Raw genomic sequence first — 18980 nt, forward strand, 5'->3', positions numbered from 1 at the left:
TTCTCCATCGAAAGACAGTTTATTACAAAAGATGTTGATATTAGTACATAAGATTTTTACTCAAAAGTCCTTACTTTTTTTTTGTCTACTTATGTCTCTACTTACGCTTGAGATCTAAAAATTTATCAGGGAAAAATGCTAAAACATGTCTGGAAATCAGGGAAATATCAGGGAATGTCACTTGGGGAAACTTGTGGCAACCCTGGCACCACTTTGAAATCTTATGAAGATCTGACTGAATATTTATGCAGCTTCTTTCAGACAGTGCTTCATATACTCCATCATGTAGTAGTGAGGTGCATAAATGCTCTCTGGAAGAGGAATGCCTCCTGGTCGAGGACAGACTTTTGGCATAACGTGGATGTGAAACTGAAAGCCGAAGTGCAAAGTGCTCGGTGAAACCCTACACGATGGTTTGTGGGACTGAATCTAGCCTCTCGATAGCTTCCCACGTGTGTTCCATCAGGTTCAGATCAGAGGAATTTGGTAATCAAATCATCGGCTTGACTCAACTGTAAGCACCACAGACACGTGGTTCTGGATTTGAGACACACAATATTACCCTGCTAGAAAATACCATCACCAGGGGTAAGACATCAATCATAAAGGGTTGCAGGTGGTTTGCAATAATGTTGCCTAATCAATATGTGTCATAGCGTCTCCGATCACTACGGCAAGTCTCGTGGACGTCCGTGTGAACATCCTACCTTACAGAGTGGGTCAGCCAGATTTTGTTATGTTCTGTGATGAGGTGTAGACCCCTCACCTACTCGTGTTTTTACTATCTTCCTGCCACTTTCTGTCAGTACTCTTGACCAGGGCCGGCCACGGCGTGCCAAACTTGACACGTGCCGGGTGTGCGGGCCGAGGCTTTGCCCGTCTCGGCTTTGCTCCGACCTTCTCGGAAGTACCCGTTACAGTGCAACATTTTATTTAGTATTACAGTGTGGCATTTTTCAGTCTGCACACCTCAGTTACATTTGAAAGAATTGTGTTCCCAGTGCTGTTTACATTTTGCTATTTGTTCATTGTATGAAATATGTTCACAGGTTCAGTGGCTGTTTGCATAGAGGCAGTCTAGCAATCAATACTCACAAGTCTTTAAAAATGAATTGGAATGACAGTAGAGAGGGATGAGAATTCTCTGCATGTTATGCAATCACGTAAGTGGTGGGTACTGCGGATTTGCTATGAAACGACACTACAGTATCAAGCAGACAGAATTTAATGACCTAGTTTACAATGAAAGAGTAAGAAATTACAATGATTAATAAATGGAATTCATTGTCCTGTACATCAAGAAGCATTTTGTGCTAAAGTTTCAGGCACAGGAAGAAATAGTAAAATTTCTGAGATGGCAGACATTACTCCACTGTCAGTTGCAGCAGTTTTTCGATGGATTTGAATGAAGAGTATGGAGACTTTATATATAACTGCAGAGGTTGTTGGTTAAGTGCAGGGACATACCAGGCTACTTTTTGACTCTTTCTGCTTTGATGGGAATGCATTTAAAAAGAAATTACGTTGTGTTTCTGACAAACACAGTCCAGTTCCCTAAGCTCACTGGTATTAAAGAACAACTAGAAGGATAGTTTCTGAAATGTTTCAACGACAATGACATTCGTACATTTATTTTCTATACTGTTCCAATTGTAACTGATTGATCTACAAGACAATTCCCATTTTAAAGACAAATCCTTTAACATTAAAATTGTCCAGGATGTGCTTTCCTCAAGTCTCCATAATGAGATTACAAAATCACTACAATATTTCAATCAACATATGTGTGTGAAATACCATATTTTGTGGATTATAAGACACATGTTTTTCTTTGAAAAATAGCCTCTAAAATTCAGGAGCGTCTTATACTCAAAATTAATATAAAAATATCTAGTGTTTGATATTTAATTCCCTCCAGTCTTAAAAATGGCCATGTATTTTATGCCGCGGGCAACCCATCTCTATGAGGCATTATTGGATTCAATTTGCTGCAGCAAGTGCACCAGTGTAACGATCATGAGCTGTGGGGATCCACAAGCTTGTTAACACTGTCTCTCTTCAGTCTCGCCATCATAAACCCAGAACACTGTTCAGCCTGTGTTGCGTCACTGCAATCTATGGTACCAGTGAACTTGAATCAAAGGTGATGTGTGTCGTCGATAACAGTACAATATTTTTGTTAGTAGCCAGTTTTGGAATGGAAAAAATAAGAGGTATTCATATGATGCGGGCTACGAATTTAAAGTAATAGCATATGCATTGAAATAGAGCAGCTGAACGGCATTTCGGGTTTCCACCAACAGAAAAAAGCATTCGTGATTGGCAGAACTGAAGAAAATGAAGCAGACTAAATGTGAAAATAGAGGAATGAATGTGAAATGGCCAGAACTGGAAGATGACATAATGAAATTGATTCGAGGACACCGTCAAAATGACATTGAAATTAATACAAAAATTATTCAAATACACTCATAAGCTAACACTACAGTGGAACTTACAGACATTAAGGGTGGAGTTGGTTGATGCTACAGGTTTATGAAGCGTCATGGACTTACCGTGTGAGCCAAAACTAAAATATCTCAGAAAGTGCCACAAGAGTATGAAGAGAGATAAAATATGTTTCCATCACTGTATTTTTCAAAATGGAAAGAAAACTAATTTTGAACTAAGCCAAATAGTGACATTTGTTGTACCGAGTGACAGAACTGTTGTCATGAAAGGTGCTAAAATTTACATGGAAAAATGAACTACACTGTTGTCCTTTCATGTTGTGCTGATGGTACTAATCTTAATCCAGTGATCATTTTCAAGCACAAAACAGTGCCACAACCTTCTGAAATACTGCCAGGTGTTGTTGTTCATGTGCATGACAAGGCTTGGATGGGTGACGCTGGTGTGAAATTATGGATTAATGAAGTGTGGGAGAGGAGGAAAGATGCTCTATCGAAGAAGAGTTCTCTTCTTGTGGTAGATCAGTTTTGTAGTCATTTGAAAAATACTGTGAAAGAGAAAGTGTGACAGGGAAGTACTGAGCTTGCCATTATTCTGGGAGGACTTATTTCGCAGTTGCAACTTCTTGATGTCTCGATAAATAAATTATTTAAAGTGTATATGAGAGACAACTGGAACAAATGAATGATGGATTAAACCTAATGTGAATTCATGCCGAAGGGAGTTTCAAAATGACCTACAATCAAACAAGTGTGACAGTGGATAAAACAAGCCGTAGACATTAATTTTAAAATCTTTCAAGATGTACAGCGTATGTAACGCTCTTGATGGCAGTGAAGACCACCTTATATATGGAGAGGACAATGACGACGATGAAGAGGAAGAAGAAGAAAGTTCAGATGATGATGTTCCGGGATTTTAAAGGTCAGTTTGGTTTTATGAACTAAGAAACAGTCTGGCTTTGCAGTTGAATAACAAAAGTGGTAAAAATGTTAGTAACAATTGCTTAAATATTAAGGTGAATCCTATAGTCCATGGCATCATATAGTCCATAAAATATGGTATGTCACAATTACATGGCAACCTGGGCTCGAAAATCTGCTAAACTGTCAGCATGTGACAGTATGCCGAGAGTTTGTACTAGGTAAAAATTATATTATGGGCCCATATTGTTGCTAGAATGACTCTCCATTTGTCTCTGTTCTGCTTACATATTTTCCTTACTTCATCACATGCTTGAAATGCCACCGGATGGTGTTTAATATTACAGTCAGCAGTGGTCATAATGTTTTGGCTCATCAGTTTGTGTTGACAATGAATCGGGAATGTTACGTCACCACTTGCAGTATGTGCTTTAAGCCTGATGACCACTGTCTGTTTGAAACCAGTTACTGCATTGCGAAATGCTTTTGTTATTGTTGTGGTAAGAAAATTGTCATTCACAACCTTCATTGACAGTGCAATTTTTCCAAAGCTGTGAACTGGAACAACTGAGCTACCTGCTCTCAAATTTTATTCCATTTATGGTATGGCAGTTGTAAAGCAGTCATGACACTGTATAGTTTGCTGTTTTTATGACTGTGCAACACAAGTTTGTTGTTGTAATGAGTGAACCAGTCCCAAAATGTGCATAAATGTATGCTGTACACATTTATTATTATGCCTAGATTGCTATTGAGCCCGTATAGGCAGCTGTACAGATTGCATTAACATGTGTCTGCTATATGCGAGGGATGCTGTGCAGGTTGTTGTGAAGCACTTGCTTCCTGGTGGGCAAAAGACAAAGAATCTCTGTTTCTATCTTCCACAATATTATAGCTTGAATAAAATAGCTTTATGCATGTGTTTGTGTGTTTGTGGGTGGGGGTGGGGTCCTTGATATTTCCAGCAGGCTCTCCATGCGTATACAGAACAGCACAGAACACGGGGTGCTCAAGAAAGAACTAAGATTGACTGTAAACTGGCCCCTTCAACCAAACACTCTGAAACATCAATCATAAAGTTAAAATTTATTTGTGACCTCCAATGATTTTTGTGTAATCTTAGGATCTATGTATTGTAATATTTCTGTTCTTAAACATATCATAAAAAAATTATTTAATACTAAAATTTTTAGCTCTTATTTTATATATGCTTAAAGTTATGATCAAAGCATGTTGTCATTATTGTTACTGTTATACGAATGGGTAATGCCACATTCATTATTTATACTTTGCATAATCAGCCATCGAAATTGTTGTCCATGTCTGATCGCTGCAGAATTCCTGTTTGAATGGGCCAGACAAGTGATACTCAGAAGGGGCAAAATCGAGACTATATGGAGGATGATCCAGTTCTTCAAATTTGAGGTTCTGGAGCATTTCAGCAGTCTGGGCAGCAGTATGCAAACGGGCATTGTCGTGCAACAACACAACACCTTTTGACAGCAATCCTCGGCGTTTACTTCGAATTGCAGGCTTTAGCCTGGCAGTAAGCATCTCATTGTAACGTACACTGTTTATTGTTGTGCCCCTTTCCCCATAATGCTACAAAACTGGACCTCGAGCATCCCAAAAAACCGTAAGCATTAGTTTTCCAGCAGACGGTTTGGTCTTGAACTTTTTCTTGCATGGCAAATTTGGATGTTTCCATTCCATACTCTGCCATTTACTCTCCAGCTCGTAATGATGGATCCATGTTTCATCACCAGTAATTATCCTGTCTAAGAAGTTTGTCCCTTTCATTACCATAGCGATCCAAATGGTTTTAGCAGATGTCCAAGCGCATTTGCTTATGCAACTGTGTGAGTTGTTTTGGGACCCATCTTGCACAAACTTTATGAAACCCAAATCTGTTGTAGGTGATTTCATAGCAGAACTGTGACTAATTTGCTGACGATGTGCCACTTCGTCAATAGTTAATCGTCTGTCTAAGAGAATAATTTCATGTGAATGCATAACACTCATGTGACCATTTTGGAATTTTTCAAGCCATTCGTAGACACTCCGTTGTGGTAAAACACTGTTCCTGTGCTGTACTGAAAGTCTTCGATGAATTTCGGCCCCTGATTGCCTTCCGACCACAAAAAACGGATCACTGAATGTTGCTCTTTTTTGGTGAAAATAGAGAGCGGAGCAGCCACGATTAACAGCACGGCAGCGATAACGAAACTAACCTAGCAGCTTTAAAATTGCAAAGATATAACAACAAATAAACAAAGCATGTGTAATCAACATAAAATGACAGTACTACCAAAATATTCAAAAATGTAACTAAATTGCGGATAATAATTGACTTACCCTCGTAGTTTGCAATTCAGGGATGATAATGTATTTGAAAATGAGAAGTCGGACTCCATGCAAAACCTCATATATTCATTTTATTCAAAACATTAATAAGAATTACTGTGGTCATTGCCTTTAAAAATTATTAGAAAGAACTACCTTCATGCGGTCTCACCTGCCATCACATATAAAAGATAGCGCTAAAAAATAATGTCTCCAAATTTTTTATTCTGTTCTCAGTAGTGCTTGAGGTATGTTGTGCATGTTATTTGGTAGATTTTTTCCTTTTGCAGTGGTGCAGGCTGGAACCCTGTGCCACTAGAGGACTCTAAATTTTAGCATGTACCATTGTGGTGCATGAGGAATGGCATGCTGTAGTCTATTTTCTAATTGGCCACAAATGGAGCACACTCTGTTCAGAATTACAATGCCAGACCACACACAATTTCTCAACAGCTTGTGTTTACTGTCATCGGTCATCCACTGTACAGTCCCTGACATGGCCCCATGTGATTTTCATCATTTTGCAAAATTTAAAGAACACCTATGAAGACTTCACTTTGACAGGGATGAAGTGTTCAAAGCAGAGGTGAGATCGTGGCTCCTTGAACAAAGTCAAATAAATATTCTACACTGATGGTATCAACAAACTAGTCTCTTATTGGGAGAAATGTGTTTGTCTTTAGGATAAATGGGAAACATTACACGTGGGAAAAATATATCTGAAAACAAAGAGGATGTGACTTACCAAACAAAAGCGCTGGCACGTCGATAGACACACAAACAAACACAAACATACACACAAAATTCTAGCTTTCGCAACCAACGGTTGCTTCGTCAGGAAAGAGGGAAGGAGAGGGAAAGACGAAAGGATGTGGGTTTTAAGGGAGAGGGTAAGGAGTCATTCCAATCCCGGGAGCGGAAAGACTTACCTTAGGGGGAAAATCACTTTGCCACGAAGAAAAATGATCCTAACCCTACTCCTAATGATCCAACTCCCCAAGACACTATCCAAATTGAACCCTGCCTGGAACAGTTCCATCCTCCGTCACAGCGGGACCCACCTCCTCTTCCTCAAAATCACCCTCTCCAAACCTTCAAGGAATTTCTGACTTCCAGCCTTGCCTCTCAATCCTTCTTAAAAAGCCTTAATCCTACTCCCAACATCACTACTGCTGAAGCCCAGGCTATCCGTGATCTGAAGGCTGACCGATCCATCGTCATCCTTCCGGCGGACAAGGGTTCCACGACCGTGGTACTTGATCGTCGGAAGTATGTGGCTGAGGGACTGCGTCAGCTTTCAGACAACACCACATACAAAGTTTTCCAAGGTAATCCCATTCCTGATGTCCAGGCGGAGCTTTAAGGAATCCTCAGAACCTTAGGCCCCCTGCAAAACCTTTCACCTGACTCCATCAACCTCCTGACCCCACCGACACCCCGCACCCCTACCTTCTACCTTCTTCCTAAAATTCACAAACCCAATCATCCCGGCCGCCCCATTGTAGCTGGTTACCAAGCCCCCACAGAACGTATCTCTGCCTACGTAGATCATCACCTCAACCCATTACATGCAGTCTCCCATCCTTCATCAAAGACACCAACCACATTTTCGAACGCCTGGAATCCTTACCCAATCTGTTACCCCCGGAAACCATCCTTGTAACCATTGATGCCACTTCCTTATACGCAAATATCCCGCACGTCCAGGGCCTCGCTGCGATGGAGCACTTCCTTTCACTCCGATCACCTGCCACCCTACCTAAAACCTCTTTCCTCATTACCTTAGCCAGCTTCATCCTGACCCACAACTTCTTCACTTTTGAAGGCCAGACATACCAACAATTAAAGGGAACAGCCATGGGTACCAGGATGGCCCCCTCGTACGCCAACCTATTCGTGGGTCGCTTAGAGGAAGCCTTCTTGGTTGCTCAGGCCTGCCAACCCAAAGTTTGGTACAGATTTATTGATGACATCTTCATGATGTGGACTCACAGTGAAGAAGAACTCCAGAATTTCCTCTCCAACCTCAACTCCTTTGGTTCCATCAGATTCACCTGGTCCTACTCCAAATCCCATGCCACTTTCCTTGATGTTGACCTCCACCTGTCCAATGGCAAGCTTCACACGTCCGTCCACATCAAACCCACCAACAAGCAAAAGTACCTCCATTATGACATCTGCCACCCATTCCACATCAAACGGTCCCTTCCATACAGCCTAGGTCTTCGTGGCAAACGAATCTGCTCCAGTCCTGAATCCCTGAACCATTGCACCAACAACCTGACAACAGCTTTTGCATCCCGCAACTACCCTCCCGACCTGGTACAGAAGCAAATAACCCGAGCCACTTCCTCATCCTCTCAAACCCAGAACCTCCCACAGAATAACCACAAAAGTGCCCCACTTGCGACAGGATACTTTCCGGGACTGGATCAGACTCTGAATGTGGCTCTCCAGCAGGGATACGACTTCCTCAAATCCTGCCCTGAAATGAGATCCATCCTTCATGAAATCCTCCCCACTCCACCAAGAGTGTCTTTCCACCGTCCACCTAACCTTCGTAACCTCTTAGTTCATCCCTATGAAATCCCCAAACCACCTTCCCTACCCTCTGGCTCCTACCCTTGTAACCACCCCTGGTGTAAAACCTGTCCCATGCACCCTCCCACCACCACCTACTCCAGTCCTGTAACCCGGAAGGTGTACACGATCAAAGGCAGAGCCACGTGTGAAAGCACCCACGTGATTTAACAACTGACCTGCCTACACTGTGAAGCTTTCTATGTGGGAATGACCAGCAACAAACTGTCCATTCGCATGAATGGACACAGGCAGACAGTGTTTGTTGGTAATGAGGATCACCCTGTGGCTAAACATGCCTTGGTGCACGGCCAGCACATCTTGGCACAGTGTTACAGCATCTGGGTTATCTGGATACTTACCACCAACCTGTCAGAACTCCGGAGATGGGAACTGGCTCTTCAATATATCTTCTCTTCCCGTTATCCACCAGGCCTCAATCTCCGCTAATTTCAAGTTGCCGCCACTCATACCTCACCTGTCATTCGACAACATCTTTGCCTCTGCACTTCCGCCTTGACTGACATCTCTGCCCAAACTCTTTGTTTCTGTATATGTCTGCGTATGTGTGTGTGTGTGCGAGTGTATACCTGTCCTTTTTTCCCCCTAAGGCAAGTCTTTCCGCTCCCGGGATTGGAATGACTCCTTACCCTCTCCCTTAAAACCCACATCCTTTCGTCTTTCCCTCTCCTTCCCTCTTTCCTGATGAAGCAACTGTTTGTTGCGAAAGCTTGAATTTTGTGTGTATGTTTGTGTTTGTTTGTGTGTCTATCGACCTGCCAGCGCTTTTGTTTGGTAAGTCTCATCATCTATATATTCCACGTGGGAAAAATATATCTAAAAACAAAGATGATGTGACTTACCAAACGAAAGCGCTGGCTGGTCGATAGACACACAAACATACACACAAAATTCTAGCTTTCGCAACCAACGGTTGCTTCGTCAGGAAAGAGGGAAGGAGAGGGAAAGACGAAAGGATGTGGGTTTTAAGGGAGAGGGTAAGGAGTCATTCCCATCCCGGGAGCGGAAAGACTTACCTTAGGGGGAAAAAAGGATGGGTATACACTCGCGCGCACATACACACACACACACACACACACACACACACACACACACACACACACACACACATATACAGACACAAGCAGACATATACAGAGGCAAGGAGTTTGGGCAGAGATGTCAGTCCAAGGATGGCAGTCCGCTGAGATGTCAGTCTGCTGATGGCTGAACCCTGCTACTAGACTGGCTGAAATGCCAATCACAGAGCAGTTTTAATCAGAGTATAACAGGTTGCATTTTCCCCACAGGTGAAGCTGACTTTGTGGGGCACACAGGCTGAAGAGTTCTCGGCGACTCCCGGTTGTGTGCTGGCAGTAAAGGGTGCCAAACAGTCAGACTTTGGCGGTCGGCGCTCAGCATCGGTTCAGATGTGGAACACTGTCAGAGTGAACCCTGACATACCAGAGGCACACCAGCTGCGTGACTGGTATCAGAGACAGGAACATGTCAACATTTTGACTGAGCAGCTGGAAGTGGCAGGCAGTGAGTAACTGTTTGTTTCTTTTCACAGAAAGTTTGCAGTTCTCCAGTTATATGTTGGGATGCTGTTTTTAATACAGTTTTGAGAGAGGGGGGAGGAGAAGAAAATCTGTTGGTTATGTTGTTAGCCTTAACGATGAATGCGTGCATCTACTGGAACTATTTGTCGAACTCGTCAGTTGGCCACCTACTGGCAATCTCCGATGCTTGTCCACTGCAGCCGAGTTACGTTCAACATACTGTCAGCTGCAATCAAGTGAACTGCTTCTTGATACTGTGGACACCGGTTGAATGTCTGAGAGAAATGCGTATCTTGATCCTGCAAAAGCAAAGGAGGGAGTGGGTCAGTCTGTAACTAGGTACCTTCATATACTATGGGAATTTCATCACCTACATTGAGAACTGGAGGGTAGAGGTGTGAGGGAATATTTGAACTATTACTGGTTGATAATGGGAAAGTTTAAAGATGAGGCCATGAAAAAGGAATGGGAATTTTTTATTTTTGTGGGCTTTATACATCCAATTTTTTGTTATTTGTTGGTACACATGTTCCTGACGTAACCTTGCATTTTCAGCTGTTTTAATATTTAATTTATTGTTGACAGTCAAAAAGGTTATCGTTGTTTTCGAGTGCTCAGCAATCTTTTTCTTTTGAAAAAGAAGAATCAAAGAATCCACATTACATTTTGCTTGAAAAATGGGACAAAGTGAAGCACCACATTCGATATGATGACTGGGACTTCTGGCGAATCTACTGTGAATATGACATCAGTTTACAAGTGGTATAAATGTTTCGAAGAAGGTCAGAACACATTGTAGATGACAAGAGGGTCAATTTTACTAATGACAGTGTGGAAGAAGTCTAGAAAATGGTTCTGAAAAATAGCTGAATCATTATTGGAGAGGTTTTTTGATGATGTTGCCATATTGGTTGGCTCATGCCAAGCCATTTTTTGGATGGTTTGGCCATGAAGCGTGTACCAGCAAAGTTTATTCCCAAATTGTTGAATTTTGACCAAAAACAACGGCATGTACAGGCGTGTACACATTGCTCAGAATTGCTGAATGAAGTTGCTTTGATTACAGTGGGATGGTGCATCAGGAGTTCTTGCCTTACGGTCAGACAGTCAGTAAGGAATACTGTCTGTAAGTTATGCACTGTTTGCCAGAAGCAATTGAAAGAAAACCACCTGAATTGTGGGGAAAACCAGTCCTGGAAATTACTTCACAATAATGCTCCTGCTTACATCTCAATGTATGTTTTTGCTAAAAACAAAGCCGTTATGTTACCTTAGCCACCGTATTCATCAAACGTGTCCTGTGACTTCTTTCTATTCCTGATGCAGTAGAGAGTGTTGGAAGGACATTGTTTTGCTTACATTGATGAGATAAAAACAAAATTGCTGTAGGAGCTGAAAACTGTAACAAAAAGTGAGTTCTAGAAGTGCTTCCAAGATTAGGCTAAGTGCTTGTAGAAGTGTATTATATCTGAGGGGATTACTTGGAAGGGAATAAAGATAATTTTGATGAATACATAACGATTCTTTAAGGGAAACGTAAATCCCTGTTACTTTTTGGTCACAACTCACGAGTGCTTACGCCAACTGCGAAAAGATTGAATTTCGGAGAAGTAATATCATCTGACGAACATTTGGCTTTCAGATTGAGATAAAGTAAACATTTGGTAAGCTACAAAATATGTAGTAAGTGAAAATAAAAAAAAATTGCTGTATGTAGCTAACATCATATTATGATTTCTACAAAAAATTCAAATATGTAACGTTACAGAGTTTTTTGTGATACCTATTACGTGAAATTGAAGGAGAATGTATTGTTTATAAGGAGAACTGTTGTTTACTAAATGTAAATGATGTATGGCCACGGTCCTCATATAGTGTGCTTCATTTGAATTTATTGCATGGATGTTAGCTGTATTTTATCTTCTGTATTACGGAGAAGATGATTGTGGTGCCTATGATGAAACAAACTACTTTCAGGTGACACATAGGAAAATTAGCTTGATGGTTGCGGAGATGTACTAAGAGATAGGATCTTGGTGGGTAGAATTAGTTCTTAATTGTGAATGACTTGTTGCAGCTAGTCTTGGTCTCTGTTTAGCAACATTTGTCAAAGAAAGGAGGGGCCTTATAAAAACAGTGATCACATCCATCCCCCACAACAACATTGCTGATGTAACCTTTTCCTTTTTTATTGCAAGAAGTTTTAGACACACAAACTTACACACAAAATTCAAGCTTTCACAACCAACGGTTGCTTCATCAGGAAAGAGGGAAGGAGAGGGAAAGACGAAAGGATGTGGGTTTTAAGGGAGAGGGTAAGGAGTCATTCCAATCCTGGGAGCGGAAAGACTTACCTTAGGGGGAAAAAAGGACAGGTATACACTCGCACACACACACACACACACACACACACACACACACACACACACACATCCATCCGCACATATGCAGACACAAGCAGACATTTGTAAAGGCAAAGAGTTTGGGCAGAGATGTCAGTCGAGGCGGAAGTACAGAGGCAAAGATGTTGTTGAAAGACAGGTGAGGTAAGACAATTTAAAGACAATTAAATATGTCTGCTTGTGTCTGTATATGTGTGGATGGATATGTGTATGTGTGCGAGTGTATACCCGTCCTTTTTCCCCCTAAGGTAAGTCTTTCCGCTCCTGGGATTGGAATGACTCCTTACCCTCTCCCTTAAAACCCACATCCTTTCGTCTTTCCCTCTCCTTCCCTCTTTCCTGATGAGGCAACAGTTTGTTGCGGAAGCTTGAATTTTGTGTGTATGTTTGTGCTTGTTTGTGTGTCTATCGACCTGCCAGCGCTTTCGTTCGGTAAGTCACATCATCTTTGTTTTTAGATATATATACATAAGCTATTAATGAATTGCTTATGCATGTTGGTGAAGGCGGATCGCTCTCCAATTGTACCGCCTCCATTTTTCCGTTTGTTTAACAGGGTGTACGGAAACTTTCACGTCCGCACTGATTTTCGATGATGTTATAAGTTGCACTAGGGACCACATCTACCTTCTTCCGAAGTTAGCAGGCAACTACGCTGTTATGCGGCGGCTCGTTTCGGCCCCTTCAGCATCTGTCCTTCAAGTGTAACGAGCGAGTAACGGAGTTTATATTTCATACCTGCCACAGCAAATTTGTGTTCGTGGGGTTTCTATTCTAATTCGAATGTTTGACTTACGCTATACGTATTCGTTTCGGAATATCGTTTCTACGTCTTCCGTTAACTATACATGGTTTAAATTATGAAGACAATTAATAACATTTGTTAAATACAACTTTGTTTGCGGAAAACATAATGATGTTCGAAGTCGCCAGTTTTTCCTCGACAAACGACTTTCAACAACTTATTATATGCATAACTGTTGCAACTGATTGCCGGGAATATAATAGAAGGAAACATTCCACGTGGGAAAAATATATATAGAAACAAAGATGAGGTGACTTACCGAACGAAAGCGCTGGCAGGTCGATAGACACACAAACAAACACAAACATACACACAAAATTCTAGCTTTCGCAACCAATGGCTGCTTCATCAGGTAAGAGGGAAAGAGAGGGAAAGACGAAAGGATGTGGGTTTTAAGGGAGAGGGTAAGGAGTCATTCCAATCCCGGGAGCAGAAAGACTTACCTTATGGGGAAAAAAGGACAGGTATACACTCGCATACACACACACATCCATCCGCACATACACAGACACAAGCAGACATTTGTAAAGGCAAAGAGTTTGGGCAGAGATGTCAGTCGAGGCGGAAGTACATAGGCAAAGATGTTGTTGAATGACAGGTGAGGTATGAGAGGCGGCAACTTGAAATTAGCGGAGGTTGAGGCCTGGCGGGTAACGAGAAGAGAGGATATACTGAAGGGCAAGTTCCCATCTTCGGAGTTCTGACAGGTTGGTGTTAGTGGGAAGTATCCAGATAATCCGCACGGTGTAACACTGTGCCAAGATGTGCTGGCCGTGCACCAAAGCATGTTTAGCCACAGGGTGATCCTCATTACCAACAAACACTGTCTGCCTGTGTCCATTCATGCGAATGGACAGTTTGTTGCTGGTCATTCCCACATAGAAAGCTTCACAGTGTAGGCAGGTCAGTTGTTAAATCACGTGGGTGCTTTCACACGTGGCTCTGCCTTTGATCGTGTACACCTTCCGGGTTACAGGACTGGAGTAGGTGGTGGTGGGAGGGTGCATGGGACAGGTTTTACACCAGGGGTGGTTACAAGGGTAGGAGCCAGAGGGTAGGGAAGGTGGTTTGGGGATTTCATAGGGATGAACTAAGAGGTTACGAAGGTTAGGTGGACGGTGGAAAGACACTCTTGGTGGAGTGGGGAGGATTTCATGAAGGTCTTTCCTGATGAAGCAGCCGTTGCGAAAGCCAGAATCCTGCGTGTATGCTTGTGTCTGTGTGTCCATCAACCCGCCAGCGCCCCCGTCCGGCAAGTCTCATCTTCTATGTTTTTAGATATATGTATATATAAAATAGAAGGAAACATTCCACGTGGGAAAAATATATATAAAAACAAAGATGAGGTGACCCACCGAACGAAAGCGCTGGCAGGTCGATAGACACACAAACAAACACAAACATACACACAAAATTCAAGCCCTCGCAACAAACTGTCCCCTCATCAGGAAAGAGGGAAGGAGAGGGGAAGACGAAAGGAAGTGGGTTTTAAGGGAGAGGGTAAGGAGTCATTCCAATCCCGGGAGCGGAAAGACTTACCTTAGGGGGAAAAAGGACAGGTATACACTCGCACACACGCACATATCCATCCACACATACAGACACAAGCAGACATATTTAAAGACAAAGAGTTTGTGCAGAGATGTCAGTCGAGGCAGAAGTGTAGAGGCAAAGAAGTTGTTGAAAGACAGGTGAGGTATGAGTGGCGGCAACTTGAAATTAGCGGGGATTGAGGCCTGGCGGATGACGAGAAGAGAGGATATACTGAAGGGCAAGTTCCCATCTCCGGAGTTCGGATAGGTTGGTGTTGGTGGGAAGTATTCAGATAACCCGGACGGTGTAACACTGTGCCAAGATGTGCTGGCCATGCACCAAGGCATGTTTAGCCGCAGGGTGATCCTCATTACCAACAAACACTGTCTGCCTGTGTCCATTCATGCGAATGGACAGTTTGTTGCTGGTCATTCCCACATAGAATGCATCACAGTGTAGGCAGGTAAGTTGGTAAATCACGTGGGTGCTTTCACACGTGGCTCTGCCTTTGATCGTGTACACCTTCCTGGTTACAGGACTGGAGTAGGTGGTGGTGGGAGGGTGCATGGGACAGGTTTTGCATCAGGGGTGGTTACAAGGATAGGAGCCAGAGGGTAGGGAAGGTGGTTTGGGGATTTCATAGGGATGAACTAAGAGGTTACGAAGGTTAGGTGGACGGCGGAAAGACACTCTTGGCGGAGTGGGGAGGATTTCATGAAGGATTGATCTCATTTCAGGGCAGGATTTGAGGAAGTCATATCCCTGCTGGAGAGCCACATTCAGAGTCTGGTCCAGTCCCGGAAAGTATCCTGTCACAAGTGGGGCACTTTTGTGGTTCTTCTGTGCGGGATTCTGGGTTTGAGGGGACGAGGAAGTGGCTCGGGTTATTTGCTTCTGTACCAGGTCGGGAGGGTAGTTGCGGGATGCGAAAGCTGTTTTCAGGTTGTTGGTGTAATGATTCAGGGATTCCGGACTGGAGCAGATTCGTTTGCCACGAAGACCTAGGCTGTAGGGAAGGGATCGTTTGATGTGGAATGGGTGGCAGTTGTCATAATGGAGGTACTGTTGCTTGTTGGTGGGTTTGATGTGGACGGACGTGTGAAGCTTGCCATTGGACAGGTGGAGGTCAACATCAAGGAAAGTGGCATGGGATTTGGAGTAGGACCAGGTGAATCTGATGGAATCAAAGGAGTTGAGGTTGGAGAGGAAATTCTGGAGTTCTTCTTCACTGTGAGTCCAGATCATGAAGATGTCATCAATAAATCTGTACCAAACTTTGGGTTGGCAGACTTGGGTAACCAAGAAGGCTTCCTCTAAGCGACCCACGAATAGGTTGGCGTACGAGGGGGCCATCCTGGTACTCATGGCTGTTCCCTTTAATTGTTGGTATGTCTGGCCTTCAAAAGTGAAGAAGTTGTGGGTCAGGATGAAGCTGGCTAAGGTAATGAGGAAAGAGGTTTTAGGTAGGGTGGCAGGTGATCGGCGTGAAAGGAAATGCTCCATCGCAGCAAGGACCTGGACGTGCGGAATATTTGTGTATAAGGACGTGGCGTCAATGGTTACAAGGATGGTTTCCGGGGGTAACAGATTGGGTAAGGATTCTAGGCGTTCAAGGAAGTGGTTGGTGTCCTTGATGAAGGATGGGAGGAGACTGCATGTAATGGGTTGAAGGTGTTGATCTACGTAGGCAGAGATACGTTCTGTGGGGGCTTGGTAACCAGCTACAATGGGGCGGCCGGGATGATTGGGTTTGTGGATTTTAGGAAGAAGGTAGAAGGTAGGGGTGCGGGGTGTCGGTGGGGTCAGGAGGTTGATGGAGTCAGGTGAAAGGTTTTGCAGGGGGCCTAAGGTTCTGAGGATTCCTTGAAGCTCCGCCTGGACATCGGGAATGGGGTTACCCCGGCAAACTTTGTATGTGGTGTTGTCTGAAAGCTGACGCAGTCCCTCAGCCACATACTCCCGACGCTCAAGTATCACGGTCGTGGAACCCTTGTCCGCCGGAAGAATGACGATGGACCGGTCAGCCTTCAAATCACGGATAGCCTGGGCTTCAGCAGTGGTGATGTTGGGTGTAGGATTAAGGTTTTTTAAGAAGGATTGAGATGCAAGGCTGGAAGTCAGAAATTCCTGGAAGGTTTGGAGAGGGTGATTTTGAAGAAGAGTAGGTGGGTCCCACTGTGACGGAGGACGGAACTGTTCCAGGCAGGGTTCAATTTGGATGGTGTCTTGAGGAGTCGGATCATTAGGAGTAGGATTAGGATCATTTTTCTTCGTGGCAAAGTGATACTTCCAGCAGAGAGTACGAGTGTAGGACAGTAAATCTTTGACGAGGGCTGTTTGGTTGAATCTGGGAGTGGGGCTGAAGGTGAGGCCTTTGGATAGGACAGAGGTTTCGGATTACAATTAAAGGGAACAGCCATGGGCACCAGGATGGCCCCCTCGTACGCCAACCTATTCATGGGTCGCTTAGAGGAAGCCTTCTTGGTTACCCAAGTCTGCCAACCCAAAGTTTGGTACAGATTTATTGATGACATCTTCATGATCTGGACTCACGTGGGATTCAGGCTTTCGCGGCGGACTGTTGCCTCGTCGGGGGGAGGGATGGGGAGGGAGGGACGGGGGGGGTGGGTTTTGAGGGGGAGGGTGGGGAGTCGTTCCAGTCCCGGGAGCGGAGGGACTTGCCTTGGGGGGGGGGGGGGGGGGGGGGGGAAGGGATGGGTGTGCGCTCGCGCGCGCGCGCGCTGCGCGCGCGCGCTCGCACACACACACACACACACACACACACACACACACACACACACACACGTCTATCCACACATATACAGACGCAGGCAGACATATTTAGAGAGTCTTTCCCTCTCCTTCCCTCTTTCCTGATGAGGCAACAGTTTGTTGCGAAAGCTTGAATTTTGTGTGTATGTTTGTGTTTGTTTGTGTGTCTATCGACCTGCCAGCGCTTTTGTTCGGTAAGTCACCTCATCTTTGTTTTTTTTATATATATATATATATATATATATAGTGTGTGTGTGTGTGTATACACACATTTGAATTACAAAAAAAAACCAATACTTAAAAAAAAAAAAAAATAAATAAAAAAAAAAAAAAGGGTTGCATGGCGCAAGATTTGATCCGGCGACCTTTGGATTACGAACCCCAGTGCTTACTGCTGCGCCACGACGCTGTAGAAAGTTACTAATCGTAGAGAGTATTTCACGGCAACGGTTTATTTTAAGTGTCGATTTTCTCGACAACGGCTGAGAAGTGCATATTGGTGCTTTGCCACATTACACCTCTGGCAATGAGCTTTTATTATGCGCAGTGTGAATCGAATCTGAATTTCACAATTAGCGGCCTCCCCTTGTTAGACCAAGGATGTCACCACAACTAAATGCCTCCATAATACAGAAGCGGATATTAAACCCAATCAGACAGAAGCAGGAACAGGCTCCCACTTGGGCTGGTTGATTATGTCCAACCAGCCCCATCAAGTTGTCAGACTAAGAGGATTCCAATGGAGAACTACCTTGCAGGTTGGCACACTAGTGTCTTATTCTGGACCACCTTGTTGGAGGCGATGCACACCAACATTTGCCCAACCATTCGGCAACCTTAAGCAAACAGATTGCACATAATATAAATTGTGAAGCCACTTGGCATTTTTTCCATTCCGAAAGCTTTACTACAATTGGTCATACGACATAAGTGCCGAGGGACATGGTGGATGGTGGGGGGGGGGGGGGGGGGATCTGTTGTTATTGATGTTTGAACTTCAAAATTTAGGATAATTAGCATTGCAATTGCACTTTTGCATCTTTGGTAATTTTTATTTATCTCCAGATTCTGAAGCGAGGCATGTTTAATTACAATTTGTTCATGCACCTATCAGGCACTGCATGGTGGACTTCTTTTTCTCTGCATTTGTATCTTGTGCTGAAAGTCTGTAAATCATGAAATATTCCCAGCTTTCTACTAAATAATAGAAAGTATATCATAGTGTAACAGTTATATTGCGCCTTCTGATTCAATTACTTAATATAGGAAAACATTGCATGTAAGGTTAGGATGTGTACATTCAGCTTAATGTTACATGAAAGAGATCTGACATTTGAATGAATAACAGACTTGTCTTTCTTTCACCGTGACGTCATCTCCATTGTCACAGCACACTCATTAGTTGGTTGGGCACCCTCCTCTTCCACGCCAGGATATCAAAGCGGGGAATAAAGATAGAGCCTAGCAGGTACCACAAATCGTCAGAATACTACAATTTACCATCCCTCTTTGAAGACATGCGACATCCGTCCCTTTCAGTTCACATACAGAAACAGTAATGAAAACTCCAGGGAGTTTTGATTGTAAGCTGTGTCACTAATTAATGGTT

General features: G+C 43.5%; 1 protein-coding gene across 5 annotated transcripts in view; it reads left to right on the top strand.

Moving 5' to 3' along the window:
• LOC124716954 (replication protein A 70 kDa DNA-binding subunit-like) overlaps positions 1–18980 on the top strand; it is a 174410-nt gene that overhangs the window by 91961 nt on the left and 63469 nt on the right. For all 5 annotated transcript variants that reach the window (XM_047243543.1, XM_047243546.1, XM_047243548.1 and 2 more), the window contains exon 9: positions 9608–9842. In XM_047243543.1, the coding sequence (XP_047099499.1) occupies positions 9608–9842 (235 nt within the window). The remainder of the gene's footprint in view (positions 1–9607; positions 9843–18980) is intronic.

This window comes from Schistocerca piceifrons, chromosome 9 (assembly GCF_021461385.2).
Source record: "Schistocerca piceifrons isolate TAMUIC-IGC-003096 chromosome 9, iqSchPice1.1, whole genome shotgun sequence".
Taxonomy (NCBI): domain Eukaryota; kingdom Metazoa; phylum Arthropoda; class Insecta; order Orthoptera; family Acrididae; genus Schistocerca; species Schistocerca piceifrons.